The sequence below is a fragment of the Aristolochia californica genome, unplaced genomic scaffold (assembly GCF_029961685.1).
Source record: "Aristolochia californica isolate CCGP_79_NKW_82.1479 unplaced genomic scaffold, dmAriCali1.0.hap1 SCAF_11, whole genome shotgun sequence".
Classification (NCBI taxonomy): Eukaryota; Viridiplantae; Streptophyta; class Magnoliopsida; order Piperales; family Aristolochiaceae; genus Aristolochia; species Aristolochia californica.
Genome location: NW_027181782.1, coordinates 34792419 through 34813991, shown reverse-complemented (window position 1 = coordinate 34813991; position 21573 = coordinate 34792419). Strand labels below are relative to the sequence as shown.

At 40.8% G+C, this 21573-nt stretch overlaps 4 protein-coding genes across 5 annotated transcripts; 2 read left to right on the top strand and 2 right to left on the bottom strand.

Moving 5' to 3' along the window:
* Nucleotides 1-1383: 1383 nt before the first annotated feature.
* Nucleotides 1384-5318, top strand: LOC137944984 (zinc finger CCCH domain-containing protein 19). The gene is made up of 3 exons (XM_068790822.1): nucleotides 1384-1632; nucleotides 2813-2923; nucleotides 3000-5318. The coding sequence occupies exons 1-3, from the start codon at nucleotides 1531-1533 to the stop codon at nucleotides 4917-4919; spliced, it is 2133 nt and encodes a 710-aa protein (XP_068646923.1). The 5' UTR covers nucleotides 1384-1530; the 3' UTR covers nucleotides 4920-5318.
* Nucleotides 5319-5691: 373 nt separating this feature from the next.
* LOC137944983 (uncharacterized) lies at nucleotides 5692-8769 on the bottom strand. Of its 2 annotated transcripts, XM_068790820.1 has the most exons (4): nucleotides 8655-8730; nucleotides 8375-8515; nucleotides 8004-8119; nucleotides 5692-5954 (listed from the first exon to the last, which is right to left on the bottom strand). In XM_068790820.1, the coding sequence occupies exons 1-3, from the start codon at nucleotides 8728-8730 to the stop codon at nucleotides 8028-8030; spliced, it is 309 nt and encodes a 102-aa protein (XP_068646921.1). In that variant the 3' UTR covers nucleotides 5692-5954; nucleotides 8004-8027. The 2 variants fall into 2 exon arrangements, with proteins under 2 accessions (XP_068646921.1, XP_068646922.1); XM_068790821.1 differs by lacking the exon at nucleotides 8004-8119 and having other exon boundaries at nucleotides 8655-8769.
* Nucleotides 8702-17227, top strand: LOC137944982 (pentatricopeptide repeat-containing protein At1g76280). The gene is made up of 14 exons (XM_068790819.1): nucleotides 8702-8976; nucleotides 9089-9137; nucleotides 9263-9320; nucleotides 9467-9648; nucleotides 10662-10769; nucleotides 11119-11301; nucleotides 11457-12107; nucleotides 12523-12618; nucleotides 13782-13961; nucleotides 14890-15117; nucleotides 15632-15775; nucleotides 15957-16145; nucleotides 16267-16386; nucleotides 16479-17227. The coding sequence occupies exons 1-14, from the start codon at nucleotides 8963-8965 to the stop codon at nucleotides 16878-16880; spliced, it is 2604 nt and encodes an 867-aa protein (XP_068646920.1). The 5' UTR covers nucleotides 8702-8962; the 3' UTR covers nucleotides 16881-17227.
* Nucleotides 17228-17863: 636 nt separating this feature from the next.
* LOC137944981 (phenylalanine ammonia-lyase-like) lies at nucleotides 17864-20685 on the bottom strand. The gene is made up of 3 exons (XM_068790818.1): nucleotides 19546-20685; nucleotides 18591-19127; nucleotides 17864-18503 (listed from the first exon to the last, which is right to left on the bottom strand). The coding sequence occupies exons 1-3, from the start codon at nucleotides 20602-20604 to the stop codon at nucleotides 17970-17972; spliced, it is 2130 nt and encodes a 709-aa protein (XP_068646919.1). The 5' UTR covers nucleotides 20605-20685; the 3' UTR covers nucleotides 17864-17969.
* Between the last annotated feature and the right edge of the window lie 888 nt (nucleotides 20686-21573).

Below are 21573 nucleotides of genomic sequence, written 5' to 3'. Positions count from 1 at the left end.
GGGTGGTTTCAATGCCTAGAGCCTTAGTAATGGTGTCAAGTGTTTGGCAAGTTGGGGTCATGGTTGTTATCTCATGTGGGTGTTGATCTGTTGAAGAAACGTAAATGCCCTCGATCTTTACAGAAGCACAGCTGAAAGGAGCCATGGAATTGAACTTCTTTAGTCGAGGAAAACCTAAGATGATTTCATGGTGTGCCTTTGTATTTCCATGTACCTGTTTGCTGTATACTTCTTAGCTTTTATACCATAACAAGCGAGCTTTTGGGGAAGACCAAGGATATGTTTACACATAGTGTTATTAAACATGGTTTGGGCCAGTTTGTTGAATAATGTTTAGGTTGGATTGGTTTCTTTTTGTGTAGGAGGGGGAAACTACCCTCATCAGTCTTTGGAAACTTAAAAGAGTTGGGACCCTTCACCTATCAAAAGAGAGAAGGGAGCAACGGCAAGGAAGCCTTCATTCCTTCACGCACACAGACACCCACCCCTCCCATCCCACCAATAGGTGGGACGGTGCTAGATAGGGCCTCTCCCCGACCCTCCCTAAGGGAGAGAATCTTCTCTTGATCCAGGTCTAATTTTAAAAAAAAACTATTCCATTGGGTTAGAGAGTCCCTGGTTCCCAAAGAGAAGTAGGCCTTTATATTTAATCTACTATCAAGTACGTGTGAATGCTTTAACAAGGAGGAGGTTGCATTTCTTTATCTGCAACATCATGGTCGTTCTTTTGAAAATCGTCTCCTACTGAAATCAAGATTTGGGAGTAGATTTGGTTTCTTAGAAATACAAATTATTCTAAGAGGTCCGATCCGACGGTCCCTTCCCTTAATTGGCCCGGACCCCCTTATTTGAAAAACCAAGTTACCCGACCGAGTTGTAGGTTAATCCACCTTGTGAGAAAAACCTTGGCTGAAATATGCTTCAAGAAATTTTATAAGAAATTGAACAATTCCTTTTCTTCAGGAGTTCAAGTCTTTACTGTCTGGATCAGGGGTCAGACTCCCCAAGTTGGGCTAGTTGGAGCTGGGTTTCCAACAACTGAACTCAATTGGAGTCCCTACTCCTAACTTGGCCTATTGAAAGAACACACAAATCTCTCCATTTCTTAAAGTTTCTAATCCAATCTAGCGTTGTTGGAGTCAAGTTAGGCCTTCAGTGTCTTATTAAGAGTTCTTTTTATTACTCGCATCCCTGAAGAAATAGTAAATTACAGTGACACTTTTTTTATTTTTTTTATTTTTTTTATTTTTCTCAGAGCTTACAAAATTTTTAATTTTTTTTTTACAAATATCCAGGGGTAATCTAGACTTTTTTTTGCATAAATAAAGGAAAGAGAAGGGCAGAAGGTTGCGGCACTTGAAAACAATTAATTGGGAAATTTTTTTTTCGCTAGTTATAGTCTAATTGTGAGAGGCGAGCTCTCTCTTCCTTCTCAGAGTGTTGATCTGGTGGTACATCAGATCGCGCCTCTCAAATCTTATCCCCCTTCTCTGGTTCGACCCTTCTGTCCGTTTGAGTCTGGAGGCGATCATGGCATCGGTGTCGACGGATCCCATCAGCGCCGAGGAGGAGGCCACGAAGCGGAACACCGATTGCGTCTACTTCCTGGCTTCACCTTTGACCTGCAAAAAGGTGTGTTTCGTGTTTGGTTTCTAGGGTTTTAGGGTTTTTTGTTTTTTCTTGATCTAATTTAGGAGTTCCGCTCTGGGGTGGTGCAGCAGTGTCTGTCGATTTTGGGGTTTGGACTATTTATTAGATTTCCGGGATTATTGGAATCTCTGTATTGTTCTTGCATGTGTTTGGCATCGACTGAACCTTTAATATGTAGTTTCTTGTCGTAAAGGAAGTTGTCTGCATTTTGTTCGTGAAGGACTTAGTATCCTGTGCTAAAATAGGGTTTTATGTTTTCCGGTAACCGATTAATCCAGAAATAAATCAGAAGAAACAATACTTGAATTATCGAACCTTCGGAGATACTAGGACCATTTTTGGGGAGATTGGAACATATTTAGCGGTGGAGGGGTTCTGAAATTTGATGGCACGTTTTGGTACTTTTATCCTCTTAGAGTACACGTGCACTTTTGTTTCCTCGGGATTTTTACTAGTAATGTTGATTTTGAGTTACATTCCCATCTTTGAAACTTCTCGTTGTGTGACTTTTTTTGGCCAGTGGTGATCTGTATTAGGATTTCACATCTTGCAACAAATGCTTAAGGGTTTTGTTCTAGTTCCGACTGTATCTACTGTGACCTTTACCTTTTTGAAAACTTTCAGCTCAGTTATGGTGAAAAATCTTTCTTTTTCCTTGTTGTATTTGTGTATGTGTACAGTTTCCTTCTAATGGTGATGGACTTCGCTTTGAGATGAAACGTACACTTTGTCAAGTTATGTGTTCATATTCCACTATATGCAAGTTCTCAATGTTTTTACACCCACTTGGTGCTCCTCAATATGCTACTTGCCTATCATAAACCCCTTCTGCTTGATCTGGCATGTTCATGGCCTTGTGCTGGTAGACTTCCTGTTGTGGGCTGGAAGTTTTGTTTATCAATATAAACTTACAACTGATTGTGGACTGAAGAAAGGTAGTTACACTAGTTGCCTATTAAAGTGGCTTCTTAGACAGTTGTACTTAGATTATACTAAGGGAAGTGCCTTACTGTTACTTTTGGATGAGTACTTTGTCTCTGTTGATGGGTGTCTGGAGTTCTTTGTTTTTTTCTGTTGTGTTTTTGCTGATGTAGCCAACTAATGTGATGTTCTGTACTTAAACCATCAATGATATATCTAATATTTCTCTTCTACTCATTAGGGAAGTGAATGTGAGTATCGCCATAGTGAAGGTGCTAGGATGAATCCTCGGGACTGCTGGTACTGGTTGAATGGGAACTGCTTGAATCCAAAGTGTTCATTCCGGCATCCGGTTGGTATCTTCTGCTTTTTTTTTTTTGTATACGCGTGAATTATCTTTTCATATGAGTCTAATAATTTTTTTGCAGCCACTTGATGGCTTCTTAGGGACTTCTGGAGGCCCTACATCTACTGGATCCTCTGGGGCTGCTCCACTGGTTGAACCATCTATGCAAATACCAGTGGTCTCACAAGCAGCTGGTTCTTATGGTGCAAATAAACAAAATGTTCCTTGCTTTTATTTCCAGAAAGGGCACTGTCTAAAGGGTGACCGGTGCTCTTTCCTACATGGTCCACTCCCATTTGGCAATATGGCTCCTCTCCAGTCTCAGCTTTCAAATATGGCTAACCCTGTCAGTGAACATCCACAGAGTTTGATAAAGACTGTTGGAGTTGCAGCTATGTGTACATCTGAACAGAAGCTCCCTCAAGTATATGTGGAAAAGTCAGTTGAAGTACTGCCACCTACAGAGGCTGAAATCATACCCACCAGTGAACTTTTGCTGAAGAAAAATATGCCCCTCGCCTCAATTAACGAAGAGCTTTCTGTATCAAAGCAAAGCAGTATTCCAGTCACCAATGAAAATGGAGGTAGGAACAGTAGTCATGCTTCACAGCAGTTGGAGGAGCGTTTTCAGAATGGCAGGGAAGGAGATGATTTTTTGCGTGAGTCATCTCCTGGTTTTGATGTCCTTGTGGACAATGAGCTGGAAGATTCCAACTATTATCACAATGAGGATGAGCTTGAAAGGAATCCTGGTCCAGGGGGGAGGGATTTTAACAAACTTGGGTATAATCTGTCATCTGAAGTTAAATTTGATAGAGAGCCATTTAATGAATTCAGTGATTATGATCAGTATGGACGGGTTCACAATCAGTATGGTTGGGAACAAAATCATCTCTCTTCATCAGAAAGGGTTTTAGAGAGACCATCCATGTCGGCAATGGAGAGAAGGGGCTTACTGAAATCTGAAAGCCCTGATAAAGTTGATCGATCAGACCTACGATATAGGTTGTCAAAACAGAGAAGGATTAATGGGTCGAAATTGGTTAGTGGTACTGATCTGCGTGGTGAGTTCCATCAGAGGGAGGAACAATTTGTTGAGGAGCAGAGATACATCTCTCATTCTCGCAGAGACCAAAGACATGTTCCTCATGAAACCTCTATAAGTAGCCGCTTGCAAGGCAGATTAAAGATTCCTGAGAAACCTCAGGGTGAGGATTCCACTGATGTATGTTCTGATAGAGAGATTGAGAGAGGGAGAAACCGTGGAAGATTATCACCTGGTCGACCTATATCATCTTACCAAGGAAGGCACTACCATGGTAGACTAAACCGGACACAGGAAGACTTCTCAACAGAAAGAAGAATTAACCGAGGCCCTTCAGTGAGAAGAGAAGAGGTGGATAATTTTGACTTTGAAGGCCCAAAAAGCCTTGCAGAACTGAAAGGGGCAAAGGTTTCTGGCAAAGTTGATGAACCAACCACAAATATTTCAGGTTATACAATGAAGGTAGGAAAGGTTTTGGGCCAAGAAGAACCTGAAGATTCTGTTTCATTTGAGGGTCCGAAGCCTCTGAGTGTGATACTGAAGAGAAAGAGGGCTGCATCTTCAGAGAATGGTGCAGATTCTGCCAGTGGTGAGGAAAACAATCTGAGGCAAAAAGTTTATCGGCCTTTGCAGTCCAAAGTTGAAACTGTCAATTCTATAACTGGTGGTGAAGAGCCACAGACTACAGCAAATGAAGATGGTCTCGTCTCTGCTGAGGGCGATGAATTTGTTCTTGAAGGCCAATCTTTGGTTCAGAAAGAGGAGGAAGGTGAAGTGGATGAAAGGAACTATGAGAACATGGAGGAAGATCAGGAGTACGAAGCTTATGATCAGAGAGACGGGGAATGTGATGATTATGAGACAGTTGAGGGCGGGGAATATAAACCAGAAGATGAATACTATGATGATGAAGATGGAGATGATTTTGCTAGAAAGATTGGAGTAATGATGTCCTGAAAGACTGATATTCTACGCCATTAGACGCCGTGCGAACATCTTGAAATTTATTATCTGGTGTTGACTGTGAATGGCCTGTTAACGAGGCCGCTGCCTTTTTTCTGCACTGACAGCGTCAATACCTGTACCGTGTATGAGATAATTGACAGTTGAAGACAGAAGGGTTTTTTAGATTACACCTGCAAAACTGTCCTTGTTTCTTTAGTCCTTTTGGGTTCTCAGATTGTATTACTTGCTTTCTGGGGAACAGATCCATAAATAGTTATTTGGTTATCTGTACGAATTGTATGGATCCAGGGTTTAATGGCAATCCATCTCTTTCTCTTCCACTTCTGTAAAATTTTTGCTCGAGCAAATTGTGTGGGTATTTGAGCTTTTTGTCTCTGCCTAATGGCCTCTTTTGACACAATCCAATAGTTTGTTAAGCTAATATGATATTTCGCATGCAATTATTTGGTCTCTCTCTACCAAATTTTTTTTAAGGTAAATCAGATTTTTGTCTAAATAAAAACGGTTGAATTGACAAGTTCAGTCCGGTTTTAACAACATTGGTTTAAATTTAACCTTTAGCAAGTGAATCACGCCATGTTAGAATTCTTTCAGTGAAGTCTTACTTCTGTCTCACTTCTTCCTACACCCAAGTATTTCTGTTCAGTTTATATATAGTACTTTGAGAAAATTTTCAAACATCCTTGCTTTCATGTACACTGGGTACAGTGATGGACAGGCCCCGTAGCAACTGCTGAAAACAGAGAAAAGTTGTATTGGCTGATTAATTATAATAGACTTGCCTCAAATGATTTGAACGGTCTTGCCCTGATATCTTCTCAAGTACTATTAAATCTCAAAAAAAAAAAAAAAAATCTCCTTACAAGTGTTACTTTAGCAGATAGCTTCATCAATTGCTGTAGTGGTGAGCAGCTGTGGGGTAAGGCAGTAGGCCAGTAAACTCCAAACCTCATTGGAATTTCTTGATCAGTGAAAGGATGTTCAACATTGTCTGAATAGCTTCATCATCTGAAACCTTCCTTTGGTCTGCAAAACAATGTCAACAAGGGCAAAATGCTTAGGTAGTTGGGGTGCTAGCAGACTCCATCAATGAGACATTATAGGTGAAACTTGAAAGCCAAGCAAATAAGGCAAATACAAGCTGGTCATTTAATGATTAAGCAGATTTAGGATAATGAATAGAAGCATATTATGTTGTCTGCCTTTCTATTTATTAAGGAACTGTACAATGCAACTTTATATTTCATGGCCCTAATAGATATTTGTTCCACAAAGTAAATTACTAATGGCACTTAGATGTCCACAAAACTACTTACCTACATATAAGTCCTTTTTAAGACTTTTGGATATATGTTATGATTAGCTCTGATTCTTGAATCCATGTATCAATTAATTGAAGCAAGGTTTTGGTTAAAATTCTCGCAATATTATGAAATAGCATATGTGTCAAGTATACCTGATTCAAATATATTAAAAGGTTTGGACTGAATACCTCGATGCCAGGCATTAACTTCACCATCCAAAGGTAATTAAGCCTTTTACTTAGTCACTTAAAAAAAAAAACCCAGTGCATATGATGAACTAATGGACTTAACCAGTCCTTTGATCATGTTGGGTGTGTATAATTACAGTTACTAACTAGACACCTTGTCACTATGGAATTGTGGCTAACCAGCAACTCTCAACTGAACTAGGTCTACCCACATTTGGGGAGGGTCTTTGCATCTCGAGGTTAACTTGCCCTGAGCACCTTAGCTGAGTCTCCCTGGATTCACCCTGACTCGGCTTCCGAAATAGGGAGACTCAACCTGACTTAAGCGACCTCACAGGGATTTCGTGAGTCAGGCTTGGCAGACCATGCTTTCTCCTCACAAAACCATGGAAGTACTTCCAAGATGCCCTTTGAGCTTGTCAAAAGTACTTCCATGCCCTTTGAGCTTAGTCACTTCCAAGACACTTTGTCCTCACCATGCCAACTCAAGAACGTTCAACTGGAATAAAACTAAGCTACGACAAAAATATCGGACTATTGACAATGCTACTGCAAACGTATATAAACTACTGCATTTGATTACCACCTATTTCAATTTCTTAAAGCTGCTATTTAACATTTGCAGATAAGTTACAGCTAATTCATAACAGCAGTAAATAAGTGAAACCCAAACACACTGATATTTTACCAAATGCCTACAAGGCTGTTCTAACACTTGACTTGAACCGTACACTTAGTGAATAAATCTGTTCTATGTTTGTTTGCTTAGTATCATATGGAAACAACTAGGAAGACAGAAAAAATATTCATTGTGAATCACACACAAGACACCTTGTAAATGAGGTTTCCTCCACTGTTTCGGGCCTTAAGTTGCCCAAAACACAAAGCTGAAAAACAGACAGCACTATGATAAGAACTAAAACATTTTGTCTTACAAAGCTTCCAAGTTCCTTCCCTCACCAAAATCTTATTAACATACCTCTAATTCAGCCAGCTTGTGTTGACTAAGAATTCTGCATTTGCTGATTAAGAATCACTTAGACAACAAGAATATAGAATACAGTGTGAAACAACAGAAAACGTGCCTCACCTGGTCAAAAGGCCGTACATGTATTTTTGTAGGATTATGTACTTCATGCGTTATCAATATAAAATATAAAATCATTTCCATGTGACATCATGTTTGTTAATCCATGGATTCAGTTTCTAAGCATGATTAAACAGTTTCCAATAAAATCCAACAACAACTCCAGAACAGGACTGACTATCTATAACCAACTAATCAAGAAGAAGAAAAAGAAGAAAAGGAGGATCGTTCCATAACATTTCATGACTATTAAAATGTCTGAAATCTAAGACAAGGAAGCTCCAATAGTAGCAGCAAGTAGAAGGGTACTCTCTAACTTGTCTCAGAGCATCAGGATTTTTGTAGCGACTAAAGCCTTCAAATATTGCTGTGATTTCTCAAACATTGTCAACAGAAAAAAAATCATGATTTAACCTCCATATTCTTCACGAGAAAAATAGAGACGCAAACGCATATATAAAACTCTTTTGACGAGACAATACGTGTTTAAACTCACTGAGAGACTTAGTTCAAATGTTCATCAGATATCTGCTGTAGCTGCTGACTGCTCGTAACTCCTCTCGAGTATCAACGATACTTCACAGTTCATCAGACATTTCGCCTTCAGAAACTCTGAAAGCATAATCCACTACATTAAATGCAAATCAGTTCCAATTCAATGATCCAGAGTTTTGTGATCTTTCATACTATCCATACGAAATCTTCCAAATTTGTTCTCAGCAATATCAAATCTCAACGTAAATATAGATATAAAGGTTAGATGAAAGATAACATTGATGTTACTAAGGGCCAAGATCATTGAACACAGCATTATGAATCAATGATCAACATAAGAAGCAGAATAGCAAGGTAGAATCTGTAGCTTACCATCACCAATCTTCAACTCCGCGGCATTCTCTTCCTCTTCTCCAGAAATCCTCGATCTCAAAAAACTTGTTACAGGCGGTCGATCCCCTCTTTTACCAGCTCCAAAACTCCGTTTTTTTTCAGAGCTCAAGCACTCTGGTCCTTGGAAAACCAAGAAAATCGACAGAATGTAGTAGTATAAATACGGGAAATACAACAAAGAAATGGCACTTTCGTAAATATAGTACCTCAATTGACAGAGAAAACGTGTAATAGTTTTATTGGGTAAAAAATGTGTTACCATTTACAGGAACTCTGTTCATATTCCCGAAGAGGGCTACCAGCACCTCTTCGCAGTCTCCCGAATTTCCGCCCATACCCAGCTTCCTCTTTCTTCTCTATTTTAGTTGAAGACGGCAGCAAAAAGGAGCTTTTTTTGTGTGGTTTTTAGTAACTCAGGAGAAGTTCAGTCGATTTACATTGCTTCCATTCCGAATTCTCTGTGTCGTATTGTGGAAGTTTTGCGGCAGGGAGATCTATATGGTGTGCCTATCCGTTACCATCCAAGTACACTGTTTTCATCTCATTCGGAAGCTCTAAAGGTCTAGCATGCAAAGAATCGTGTAAGCCCTGTTTTTGCTGATTAGTGCTTACATTTGTTTTTGGAGAGATTAAGTGTAGTACGTGTATATTGGTCTAGAGAGATAAGGTATAATTTGTTATTTTGTGCTACAGATGGACAGCTTCCCGTCGGTTGCTTGTTTATTCTTTGTGGTCATCGCAAGTAAAATCCTATTCTTCTATCTTTGTAGAGTTACTCTTGTTATTTATCAGTTCGTGGTTTATTGGGAATTCAATGGGTCATTTTTTGTTTACGGGAAATTTGATGGATAAGTATATGCTGTTTAGGTGCGTAAGAATGTTGTGGAAGGACTTGGGTTTCCCCGATCATTTACTAGTTTGGAAGGTACAATCGTTATTGTCTGTATGTGTAATGGCTTTCTTCTGCTGGATGACCATGTTTATGTATTAAAGAGTGTCCATTGGTTGAATGGTACCAATTTTTATTTTTATTTTTTTCTTTTTTCGCTAAGTCATGAAGTTTATTTGCAGGAAATGGCCGTTCCCTGTCCTATAGAAGGTCTGTGCAGGTGGAAATTGTTGATGCACTCCGATCAGGAGAGAGAGATAGGGCCTTGAATCTGCTTGACAGTGTTGTAAATGGACAAAAATCCTTAGGAGCTGATAATTTTGTTTCTATTCTCAATTATTGTGCTAAGTCTCCGGATCCATTGGTATGCAAAGTTAATCTCTGATGGGATTCAATTTAAGTTTTGATGCACATTCTTCAGAAGAAAGTTAGAGCAACTGGTTTTAGTTTTTTATCCCAAAGAAAAGTAATCCTTTTCATTTATACAAACCAAGGTCTTATAACTAATTGAAAAACAGAGTCCACAAGAGTTTCAAAAACCCATGACCCACTACACATGGTGGATCATGTCCTTGAACACATTCATTGGTTTGAGCTCTCAAGTTCATAACTCTTGTTGATGTCCATAGATTTTCTCTGAAGGTTAATGGATTAAAAAGACAAAGAAGACCTGGTTAGACCTTGTTGCCTTGACCATGGTTTTAACTTTTTTTTTTTTTTTTTTTTGAAAAGGTGAATAGCTTTTATTATAATAGCAGTGATAACTTAAGAGTACAACATAAAATGCAATCTGGCTAAGCCAAACTAAAGACCAAGAAAGGCCCGGAGGCCAGGGAAACTTTAGATAGCCAACTTTAGCAAGAAGGTCAGCTGCTGAGCTGATCTGGACACTTTTTTCCAGGCAATATGCCATTCCAAGGTGATATGAGAGATCTCATCAAACACCTGCATTAAGGCTCAGCCAATAACCAAGGCTGAGTCACCTTCCTTCAAGTGTTTTAAGTTCACTCCTGGATATCTCTTTTGATCACAAAATGTTGAGATTGAACTATTATGCTCCCCTTGTTTGGTTCCTCTCATCATACTCAGCTTGTTGAACCTGCATTGGCCTGCTGAATTGCATTCCAGAATTTCATAATTAGCCTGCTGAATTGCATTCCAGTATTTGCTGGATCAATACCCTTTAATGTATCCTTGTACTGGCATGTGATTTATCCCTCATCACTTATTCATTTACTTTCTCATTTCAAAGATCTAAGCATATCCTTGTGGTTCTTTTAGGTTCTGCCTGTTCAATGCTTTAACATGTAAAGCTGATTGAGTAAATGGGATTTTATGTTATGATGTGAATTAGCTGAGATGTTCCTTCACATGCAGTTTGCAATGGAGACATGGAAAGCTATGGAAAGAAATGATGTACACATGAACAGAAAATGTTATATGTTTATCGTTGGAGCTCTCAGTAAAGGTGGCTACCTCAAAGAGGTATATCTGATCTTTTTTATATTTTCTAAATGTAGATTTCATCTATTATGTTATGCCTAGGAAGGAATGCTTGTCTTTGCCTGGCTTGCACACTAAAAAGAAAAAATGGTTCAGGCACTAACTTCACTCTTCTGGTCCTTCAAATTTTTTTCACCTGTCTGATAATTCCAAGGAGAAAGTAATGTGAATGGAGAAATAGCTCAAGAAATCTCCTGGAATGCAAATGACCATTTTTTTTCATACAGGACTATGTATGCATTAAGAGGGTTTTCAGCTAGTTGTGGTTTATGTTGATTTATCTCTATTGGTGACTTAACCTATATTCTCTGGATGTCATGCTCATCTCCAGGCATATGATTGGCTTTCTTTCCTTGGAGGAAGCCATTCCTTTGCTCCTGTACTTCCCATGTACAACAGCTTCTTGAATGGATGTGCTGTACAACAAAACTTTGTGTACGCTGACTACTGTTTAGGTTTGATGGAGACACAGCTAACAGGGAAATCTGAAATAACTTATTGGGAGCTTCTCAAGGTTTGCGGGGCCCTATTTTCTCTACTTCTCATGCTTTTCTGCAGTATGTGATTCTTCCAGGACCATTTTCTATATTTTGCTACATGGTGTTCCTAGGTTTCTAGAAGCGTGAATACGATGTTCAGCCTTTCAAATAAACATTTATTCTTCAACAGCTTGCAGTTTGGCAGCAAAATCTCTCTGCAGTCCATGAGATTTGGAAGGAATGCACCAAATACTACAGCCCCAGCATAATTTCTCTCCGAAAATTTATTTGGTCCTTTACAAGGTTGGGTGATCTGGGTTCTGCTTGTGAGGCATTGCAACGTATGGTGGCTTTGGCTCTCCAGAAAAGTACCTCTTTGAGGGCTTCTCCTGAAGGGCAATTCCAATCATCTGGGCTGGATATACCTATACCCACAAATAACTCTTTCTTGGACTATAAGACATTTGAGGAAGGTGACACTGAAAGAAGCAAAGATTTTATACTAAAATGTATAGATGTATCGACTGACAGAAGTAAGGTCATTTGTGGAAAGGAAGAAAATGTAGACTTGGGTCCACTGGCTTCAGAAATGAGGTCCTCAAGAGGGATTCAGAATGATGGTGAAAGTTTGCAACTCCCATCCTTGTTCGGAGCTACAGAAGAAGATTTGACTTATGTTGGTCTGGTCAAAGGTGGAAAAGAGGGTAATGTATGCTGTCATGTCCCTCTAGATAAGGCGAATTTACCTGTTGTAAAGGTTTTGAGGTGGTCTTTCAGTGACGTGATACATGCATGTGCCCACTCAAAGAAGTGTGAGCTGGCTGAGCATTTGTTTTTACAGGTACATTTATCATAATTTTTCAAGTATTTTGCTTGAGGGAGAAATGCCTATATGTATACATGTATAACTGTTTCACATGGGAACCCCTTTTACTCCCTTGGGAGACACTTAAAAACTTTTCTGTCCTGAAATCCACATGGAAAAAGATATATTAGAGGATTGGCATCAAAGATGGGAGGCCTATTTGTTGGTATGGCCTGTCTCCTTTGCCATCTTATCTGGTGACAGTAAAAATTGCTTGTTCTCAGACAGGACATGATCAAATCTCTTGTCTTATAAGCATTATGTTCTACATTATTATTTAATTATTTACTTTTTGCTAACTGGAGGCTTTATTTCTTTTATAAAAGACATTTTTACTGGCTGCAATTGAACTGCATGTATTTCACTGTAGTGTTGGCTTGGTTATTTGCAGATGCAAAGCCTTGGTTTAGAACCATCACAACATACATTTGATGGCCTTGTGAAAGCTGTAATTCCAGAAAGAGGTGTCAATTATGGCGTGAAAGTGGTGAGGACTAAGAAATTGATTAGACGTTGCCATCTTGTGTAAAAACGGTTCTCTTTTTTATATTTCCTAGTTCCAGTTATCTTCCTCTTTACTCATTGAAGGGACTACATTTTTTGTAGATGTAAAACATACAGATCTTCCTCTCCTTGGAGATGGAAGCACAGTTTCAAAGAGATTGTTGACATCTGTTCTACTTCTGTAGGTCTGTTAGTCCCTTGCAGCATTTTCTTTTGAGGTCCCCCAATTCCTCTTTTAGTCTGAGGGTTGAGGTCTTCCTCTTCTTCTCATTACTAGTTTCATCAAAGTAGTTCTGCTCATATTCCCACACCCCCCCCCCCCCCCCCCCCCCCCCCCAAAACAAAAAAGAGAAAAAAAAAGAAAGGGGAAATGATATTTGTGACACATATACAAAGACAAAATATTTGTCTTTGAATCATGAATAAAGATTTTTTTTTTTGAATGAGAATCATGAATAAAGATACATGTCTCCTGAGGAATTTCTGCCCTTTGGTTGTTTTTGCATGGTAAATGAGTAAAAATTGACTGGAATAAGCTTTTAACAACTAATGCCTGCATCCTTTTCTAATTATTTATATACCCTCACTTTTCCATTAATCAACTGTATATCCTATTTTAAAAGCTTCTCCCAGCCTCTTTGTTGAATTGGAGATATGGCAGTTTTTCATCTATTTCCTTTTAATTGTATGGCTAACTCCTCAAAAAAAAAAATTGTATGGCTAACCTCCATCTCCCAGAAATTTTGGCGGAAAATAAACATATTTTTCAGGCACTTTTCCAACATTAATATGCTTTCCATTTGTTTGGAACACTTATAACTATGTAGAAATAGATTTCTGCTATGAAGAAAACAAAGACGATACGAGTAATTATTGTTTTTGTGCATATGTTAAATATATATACTGCTTTCCTCAAAATAGCATAAAGTGATTAAATACAATCATTACTTGTTTGCAGCACATTTATGAATAGATAGAAGTAAAAGAAAACTGTATGTCTCACAAGATCTTTGCCAGAAGTTGTCTGTTTCCGTGCCACTGTGTACTGAAACTTCTTGGGATTTTCTAGAATTTGAGAGATTAGCATCTCCATGTTGAAGAAGACATCTTAATGGTTATACGAACTCATGTTTTCATATTATGTAGGTCAAGGCAATGGAACAGAGGAACTTGAAACCCTATAACGCAACTCTTGCAACACTCTCTGTAGGTTACAGCAGAGCCCTTGAGCTGGATTTAGCTGAAGCCATGCTGGATCAAATCAGTGAGAATCAAGCAAAGCAAGTTTATCCTTTTAATGCTTTACTATCTGCATGTGATGCCGTGGTAGGTTTCTGTTTAGTGTGAAATATTGTTACTTCTCTGAGTCATGATGTTCATTACAAATTCTAGCACTGGAATAGATTAACTGACTTTATAGTTAACAATGTCTATACTTTGCCATCTAAAGTCCTGGGCTTTTTTTCTCGTCTTTTATATAGCTTGAAATTGTGATTTTTTAATATCTTGAAATCTGCCCCCTAGAGAATGAAGATGGCCATGTTTGAGTTTCACAGAGTATGTCAAAACTGAACACGTGTTTGAATCATCTAGCCTGACTGCTATTCTGGGCTCTCTCATTTGCTTACATTTCACGTGCCACAAGATTAGTTCAGATGCCACTTATGTAGGTCAGAGTTTTCTGTGTACCAAAGTGAGGTACCATTTAGACAGTTCTGGCTCTCTAAAGGTGAATAAGTTGTAAGGCCAGTAATGAATTAGTAGGCTCAACTCTACTATTTACTCTCTAAGTTCTGGTCCCAAGCCTAGATCAGGCTCCAGCACTGCCATTGATGAATCATTTCCTCTTCTGATGTGATCGGGCAGAATTAAGTAGGATTCTGGTATCCTTGTCCTAGAAGTCTTTGAATAAGAAGCAGAAGCCTGACTGCTCTAATTTTTGGATAAAGTTTAGTAAATAGGTGACACATCATCTACATGATGCTAATTATGTATGGTCAGGCTACCTATGCCACTGCTGCAATCAGATAAAGGTGCTCAAATGTCTCTGGCATCTTTCTTTGCAAATTAAACTCCTCTTAGACTTTTCTCATTTTTGTATATGACATAGTGTTTCTACTATATGTTCTATATAACTTTTTAATAGAAACATCTCAATTTTTTTTTTGTATTTTGTGTATGCTCCTTGGTTACTTATGTATTCATTTTTAAGTTAAATAATTATTTATTCATTTCTTTATTTACTGTTGTGCAGGATCAGCCTGAACGGGCTGTTAGAGTGTTGGCCAAAATGAAGCAGCTAAAAATTAAGTCTGATGTGAGGACATATGAGCTGCTTTTTTCCTTGTTCGGAAAAGTGAATGCTCCTTATGAGAATGGAAATATATTGTCCATGGCAGATGCTAGAAAGAGGATACGTGCTATAGAGATGGATATGTCAAAAAGTGGTGTGGAGCATACGTACATGTCAATGAAGAACTTGGTAATGCAGCATCACATACTATCCTTTGTTTTCCTGGAATCATCATGATTAAGTAGCAGTTGGCTAAGAACTTGGGGGGCACCTGACCAGTATCCTAGATTGGGTCGTCTGCAGAATAATTTAGTTGTCAATTTTGACCTTCCCTGTTTGTCTTAGGTCCTTGGTGTTGGGCTTCTCTGGTCCTTGGTTGCTCTCTTGTATTTTGTAATGGTTTTTTTTGAAAAAAAATGGCTCTTAAAAAAAAAAGGTAAAGGAAATTGTTTACTCTGAGAGTTGGCCTAATGTTGGAATTCATAAGCATATATGTAATTCCGATATGCTCACAAACACACAACAGATAATTCACACCACTCTAGTGTAACTGATATGGTTTAGTTCGTTAAGTCATAATGGTGGAAAAAGCTTTTACATATGTTCCTGTTTATTTGTCTATCAGCTAATGAAGATGAAATTTAAATTTAAGTTATGTGTACAGTACATAATTGATTTATCTTTTCCGATTACACTTCTTCAGATGAAAGCCCTTGGTGATGAGGGCATGATACGGGAGCTTTTAGAATATTTGTGCATGGTAGAGAACTGGGTTGGCCATGCTAACACCGACTCAGCTACGGTTTTTTACAACATAGTGCTGCATGCTCTTGTTGAATGCAATGAAGTAAGTGCACTATACCACATTTAATTTTTTCTCAAAATTTTGTGAGTTTTGTAGAGATTTTCTCCTCTTCTGTCTTTTTTTCTGTCTCCTACAAAGGATCTTGTTCATTTAAAGCTCTTGGTCATTGTATATGCCCATTGCAGTATTTTAACCCTTCCTTTGGATACTTCCATAAATGCAGGTTCCCTTGGCTTATGATACTTTCAGAAAAATGAAATTACATGATATTCGACCCAATGCCGCTACATACAATATTATGATTGATTCTTGTAGCAGTCTGAGATGTTACAACACTGCATGTGCATTTCTTTCTTTGATGCTGCAGGATGGGTTCTTTCCAGATACCTGTACTTACTCTTCACTCATGAAGGTTTCCACTAACCTTCCTAGCCCTCTTAAATTTTCTGATTGTTTTGGGCCTGGGAAGTGGCTCGATATAGAGGTACATGTTATATCTGGGGGTAATTTATAACATTTCATTTTTCTCTCAGATTTTGTTAGCAAATGAGCATTTTGAAGGAACATTATATCTTTTGGAAAAAGCAATTAAGGCAGGCATTCAACCTGATGTGCTATTATTCAACACAGTTCTTGAAGAAGCAAGTGTAAAGGTAACGTCTTCACAAGCAGCTCATACTATTAAATTTCTTGTACGTGTTTGGAGTACCAAGTGTGCCATGGCTGCTAACATGTGGATTTGTAGAGTCGAATCAACATTATTGAGCATGTCACTGAGCAAATGCATCAAGCAAAAGTGCAGCCCGACCCATCAACGTGTGCTTATGTGTTCTCTGCTTACATTGACCAAGACTTTGTTAACACAGCCGTGGAAGCATTGCAGGTGCTGAGCTTAAGAATGATTTCAGAAGACGAGAGTGTTCTGGAAGAGAAACAAGCTGATTTTGAGGATCTTGTTCTGAATGATGACTCTATAGTTGAATCACGGATAGTGGAGTTCTTCAAGTGCTCTGAGGAGCATCTTGCTGCGGCACTCTTGAATCTAAGATGGTGTGCAATTAATGGGTACTCTATTTCATGGTCACCCAGCAAAAGTTTATGGGCGATGAGGCTTTCTTCTACCTATGGTGTAAGAAGAGATTCTTGAAACTCCGCAGGTAAAAGCCTTCTTTAACCGTGCGGCCCTCCAAGTAACGGTCTCTGGTGCAACTTAAGCCAAGACAAAGAGCTGAAGTGACTCCGAGACCTTCAGAGAAGATGATTGGAAATTTCAAGGGATAGCGAAGCAGCATTTAAATCTCCACCAAACCCCATGACAGCAAAAAGAGAAAATTATACTTCCTTTCCGGAGAAGGAGATATGCTTCCCAGCGTCTGTCAATGTATCTCTCGTGAAGGTAATAATACTCTGTATGTTAAGGTTGTTTATTGGACTCGGAGGACCTCTGGTGGTCTTGGAAATTTTTCTGTATTACCAAGCTTTTCTCACTTAATAATGAGCATAAGACTTCTCAAATTTGAGAAGCTCTTCTGCAGTGTGATCTCAGAAGATTATGACAGCCATCTCTAGTAATCTGGATGGAACAAATAAAGAGCATAGGAGTTTTAAAAAAAAGGTCTAGATCCTAACACAGGGTATAGTTTCAAATCAGTTAAGTAGGGTGGCATCGAGCTGAACTAAGCTTGAACTGGTATATATTCGAGCTTGGTTTGACTTAAATAGTTCCAATGTGAGTTGAGCTCAGTTTTAACCCTCAAATTGGAATCTAACTCGAGTTGGGTTTGAGTTCTAATAAAGTGAATATTGTGATGACATTGGTACTAATTATGAGAGGAATATAAGACTTTGCTACGGATGTATAATAACCAGTTTAATAGACTTAAAAGATAGTGTTTATTCTATTAACAAATAACAATATTAGAAATTAAAGGACCCAAAAGAGATGAACGATTGATTGATTGTCGTTGAGGTTTGAGGTAAATAAAATTAATTATCAACTAACTAAAAAAGAATTAACAAGAACAATTAGAGTAAAGGGTATTTTCGTAAAAAAATTATACTATTGTGTCGGCTTACTTATCTCAAACTTGGTATGTTATACTTAACATCCCCACCGTAAGCCCAGCCCAATAGATGAAATCGGTAAATTGCAGGACATCAGCGAACCAGACCTTCACGGTTGTACAGGGACGTGATTTATTTCTCACTAACAGCTTTTAGCATATAAAACAGAAAATCAAATTGATCCGGGTCGTCGACTCCACCCTTCCAAGCACTCCATCAGCGGCCCTACTATCCTCCCATCACACACCGCACAATGAACGGCCTCGATGTGTTCCCCAGGCGACACGTTTCTCGCCCCACTGAGCAGTCTTGTCCCGAGCTCCTTCCTCACGAACCGATACACCGGGTAGGACCGACACTCGACCACCCGGTTCGGCACCGTCGAAGTCCCCTCCTCAAAATTTTCCCGCGCGATTCTGACCTCCGCCTCTAGCTGCTCCTTCAGCTCCGCCTCGAAACCGCGGATCCGGCCAAACACACCGCTTTCCGCAGAATCGTTTCCGCCGGCTCCTTGAGAAGAGCTTCTGAGCGAGTGCTCGACGAGGACCTGCCGCAGCTTCTGCATCAGAGGATATTCCGGCCGGCAGGGATCGTCTATGTACGTGTACACTGGCTCGTTCTCCACCACCAGGAGCAGATCCTTCACAGCAAACCGGCCGGGGAGGGGCTCGCCGTTCTGTCCCGTGCTCAGCGTTTTCTTCGCCACCTGAGCAAGTTAATTAACAACTATCGCAGTCAGAAAGGCGAGATCATTCTCGAACGGATCCTACTTTTGTGTGGTTAACATACTCACCTGTGCGACGACGTTGCGCACCGCGAGGCGGAGGTTTTCTTCCAGATGCCTCAAATCGATCGCCTGGCACAAAGCAATCAGATAAGTCGCCGTCATTATCTTCAAAATCGCCACCGCTTCGGAGGACTTTCTCGCGGATATCAAGCCCAGCGAGTTCACGTCCTGGTTGTGCTGCTCCGCGCTCTGCACGTGAGAAGTCACAGGATTCGCCAGGTACTGCAACTCCGACGTGTACGAAGCCATGGCGATCTCGGCGCCCTTCAATCCATAGTCCAAGCTCGGATTCGGCCCGGCACTGAGGTTGGACGGAAGCCCGCTGCTGTAGTAGTCGTTGACGAGCTCCGAAAACTGCGCAAACATGAGCTTCCCAATCGCCGCGACGGCGAGCCGGAGGTTATCCATCGCCACTCCGATCGGCGTTCCCTGGAAGTTGCCTCCATGAAGCGCTTTGTCCCGCGCCACGTCTATCACCGGATTATCGTTGACGGAGTTGATCTCCCGCTGGATCATTTGCGTCGACGCACGGATCACCTCGATCTGCACCAACACGAGTAACCATCAGTGATCAGTAACTTCAGCCAATGGCCGATCTCATTCTTTACTAGTTGATTTTTATTTATGACGACAAGATCTGTCTGACTACTTCCAACTCTCAACCACACAAAAAGCAAAAAGGTTTCCCATTTTAACCTTTCCCTTTCGCTTTCACCGACATCAAACAAAGGAGTCGTCAATTGTTCTTCTGAAAATCTGAATCGTTATAGGTACAATAATAGTTCTCCAGAAGACTCTTCCGGTAAAGGAAAACAACTGACTGTTGAAATCATAAAAAGCTCCTCGTATCTGGCAACACGCGAGCTGACAATAATAACCTTTACAGATAATAAGACTGCATTTACTAGTGTCGTTTGTAGTAAATAATTACGATTTTACCATTGTCTTCTTCGTTACGTACCTGAGGTCCGAGCCACTGAGGTGAAGTTCGGAGAGCGTATCTGTCCTGCTTCGGCTTCTGCAAGGGGTTGTGCTCGTGGAGCTTCGCGGCGTGTTTGATGGTGGCGCTGCCGGCGAGCACGTATTCCATCACGGCAGCGGCCTCCATCTGTCCCGGGTGGTGCTTCAGTCTGTGCGTCAGTGGATCCACGAATTCCGGCTTCCCCAGCATCACTTCGCAGAACATGGCGGACATTATCTCCGACGCCACCGCGATTACGTTGGCGTCGTAGCACACGACCGCTGCTAAAGCCGCCCCGACGGAGGTTCCGTTCACGATCGCTAACCCTTCTTTGGGCTGCAGATCGAACGGCTTATCTATTCCTACCTTCTTCAGAGCCTCCATTCCAGTCAGAACCGTCCCCTCCCGCGTGCGAACGCGGGAGTTCGGACGACCAGTGAGAACGCCGGCGATGTACGAGAGCGGCACGAGGTCTCCGGAGGCGGTGATCGTGCCGCGCAGGGGGAGCAAGGGTGTCAGACCGGCGTTCAGGAGACTTTTCACAGCGTCCAGGATGTCGTACCGGATGCCGGAGTAGCCCTGTAGGAGAGTGTTCGTCCGCACGAGCATCGCCGCGCGCGAGACCTCGGACGGCAGCTCGTTGCCGTCGCCGGAGATGACCCCAGCGTTGAGGAAGCGGATGAGCTCGCGCTGGAGGTCCGCGGCCCGGTCTGTGCGGCGGTGGGACGTGGCGCCGAACCCGGTGGTGACGCCGTACGTGTCAGTGCCCTTGCCGCACTGGGCGGCCACCCAGGCGGCACTCCCGTCGACGCGCGCCCGCGCGGCGTTCGCATCCAACCGCACGGTGACAGTCCCGTCTCTCGCGACGGCGACCACATCTGCAACGTCCAGCGCGTCCCCTCGGAGTGTCACGCTGTCAGCGAGCCTCACCCGGTCACACATCCGTTTCACGTCGTCAAAATGCGGTCCGGAGAGGGCCTCAGCTGCCTTCCGCCAGTTCAGTGGGTCCTCCCACGCCGGCTTGCCTCCATTCTCCACGGCCTCTCCTCCAGCAGCCATGGCCGCGGCACGTGCAAGGTAGACGGGGAGACCCAGAAAAAAGTACGTGTTGGAAGCAGAAAGGAGATAATAAATAGACGAAAAAAGGCTTCGAGAAAACGATCTCCATGACAGCAGCAGATCACGTGGCTTCATCAGAACGGTGGATCATACCTGCCACGAGAGGGGAGGAAGATGGTCGTTGAAGGTGCGTGGACTTTAACCGCTCTTTACTCGCCCTTTCGCACGCCTCACCTACTTCCTCATCGCTATCGATCTTCATGTCTGGTTTTTGGTCTCAAACGAGAAATGAGAGTAGTGAACGGCAGGAGCTCCGTAATACTTGTCGTGTAAGAGTACTGTTTACGATCTCATTCAACTTCATTGTCTGTGAAGTGTTGATTTTGATCTGTTTGTCCTGTTATAGATAGTCTAATCTCCTCACTGGAATTTGGGTTCTTTTATTGGAAGTAAACAAATAAAGTTTCAAAAAGAATAATTTTTCAATGTATTATTCTCTGGAACGTAGGCTATTTATCGATACAAATACAACCTAAAATTAGGTCTAAATTAGATCTTAAAATCAGGGAAACAAATCGTTTCTATATACATATCCTAACATTACATAAACAAATTGTACAACTCATTGCACACACTCCCCCTTAAGTTGTGCATATATGTTGATCATGCCCAATTTATCAATTATATCATGAAATACCCTCCCTGATACTGCCTTCGTGAGCATATCAGCCAGTTGACTCTCGAATTGAATAAAATAAAATTATATAATCTCTGTATTGAGGTTCTCCTTGATGAAATGACGATAAACTTCAACATGTTTAGTGCGATCATGTTGAACAGAATTTTGTGCAATTTTGATGACTGCCTTATTATCACAATGGAGATTCATAGGTTTAGCATATTCAATTCCTAAGTCTTTCAGTATATTCCTTACTCATAACAATTCACATACACCATGAACCATGCTTC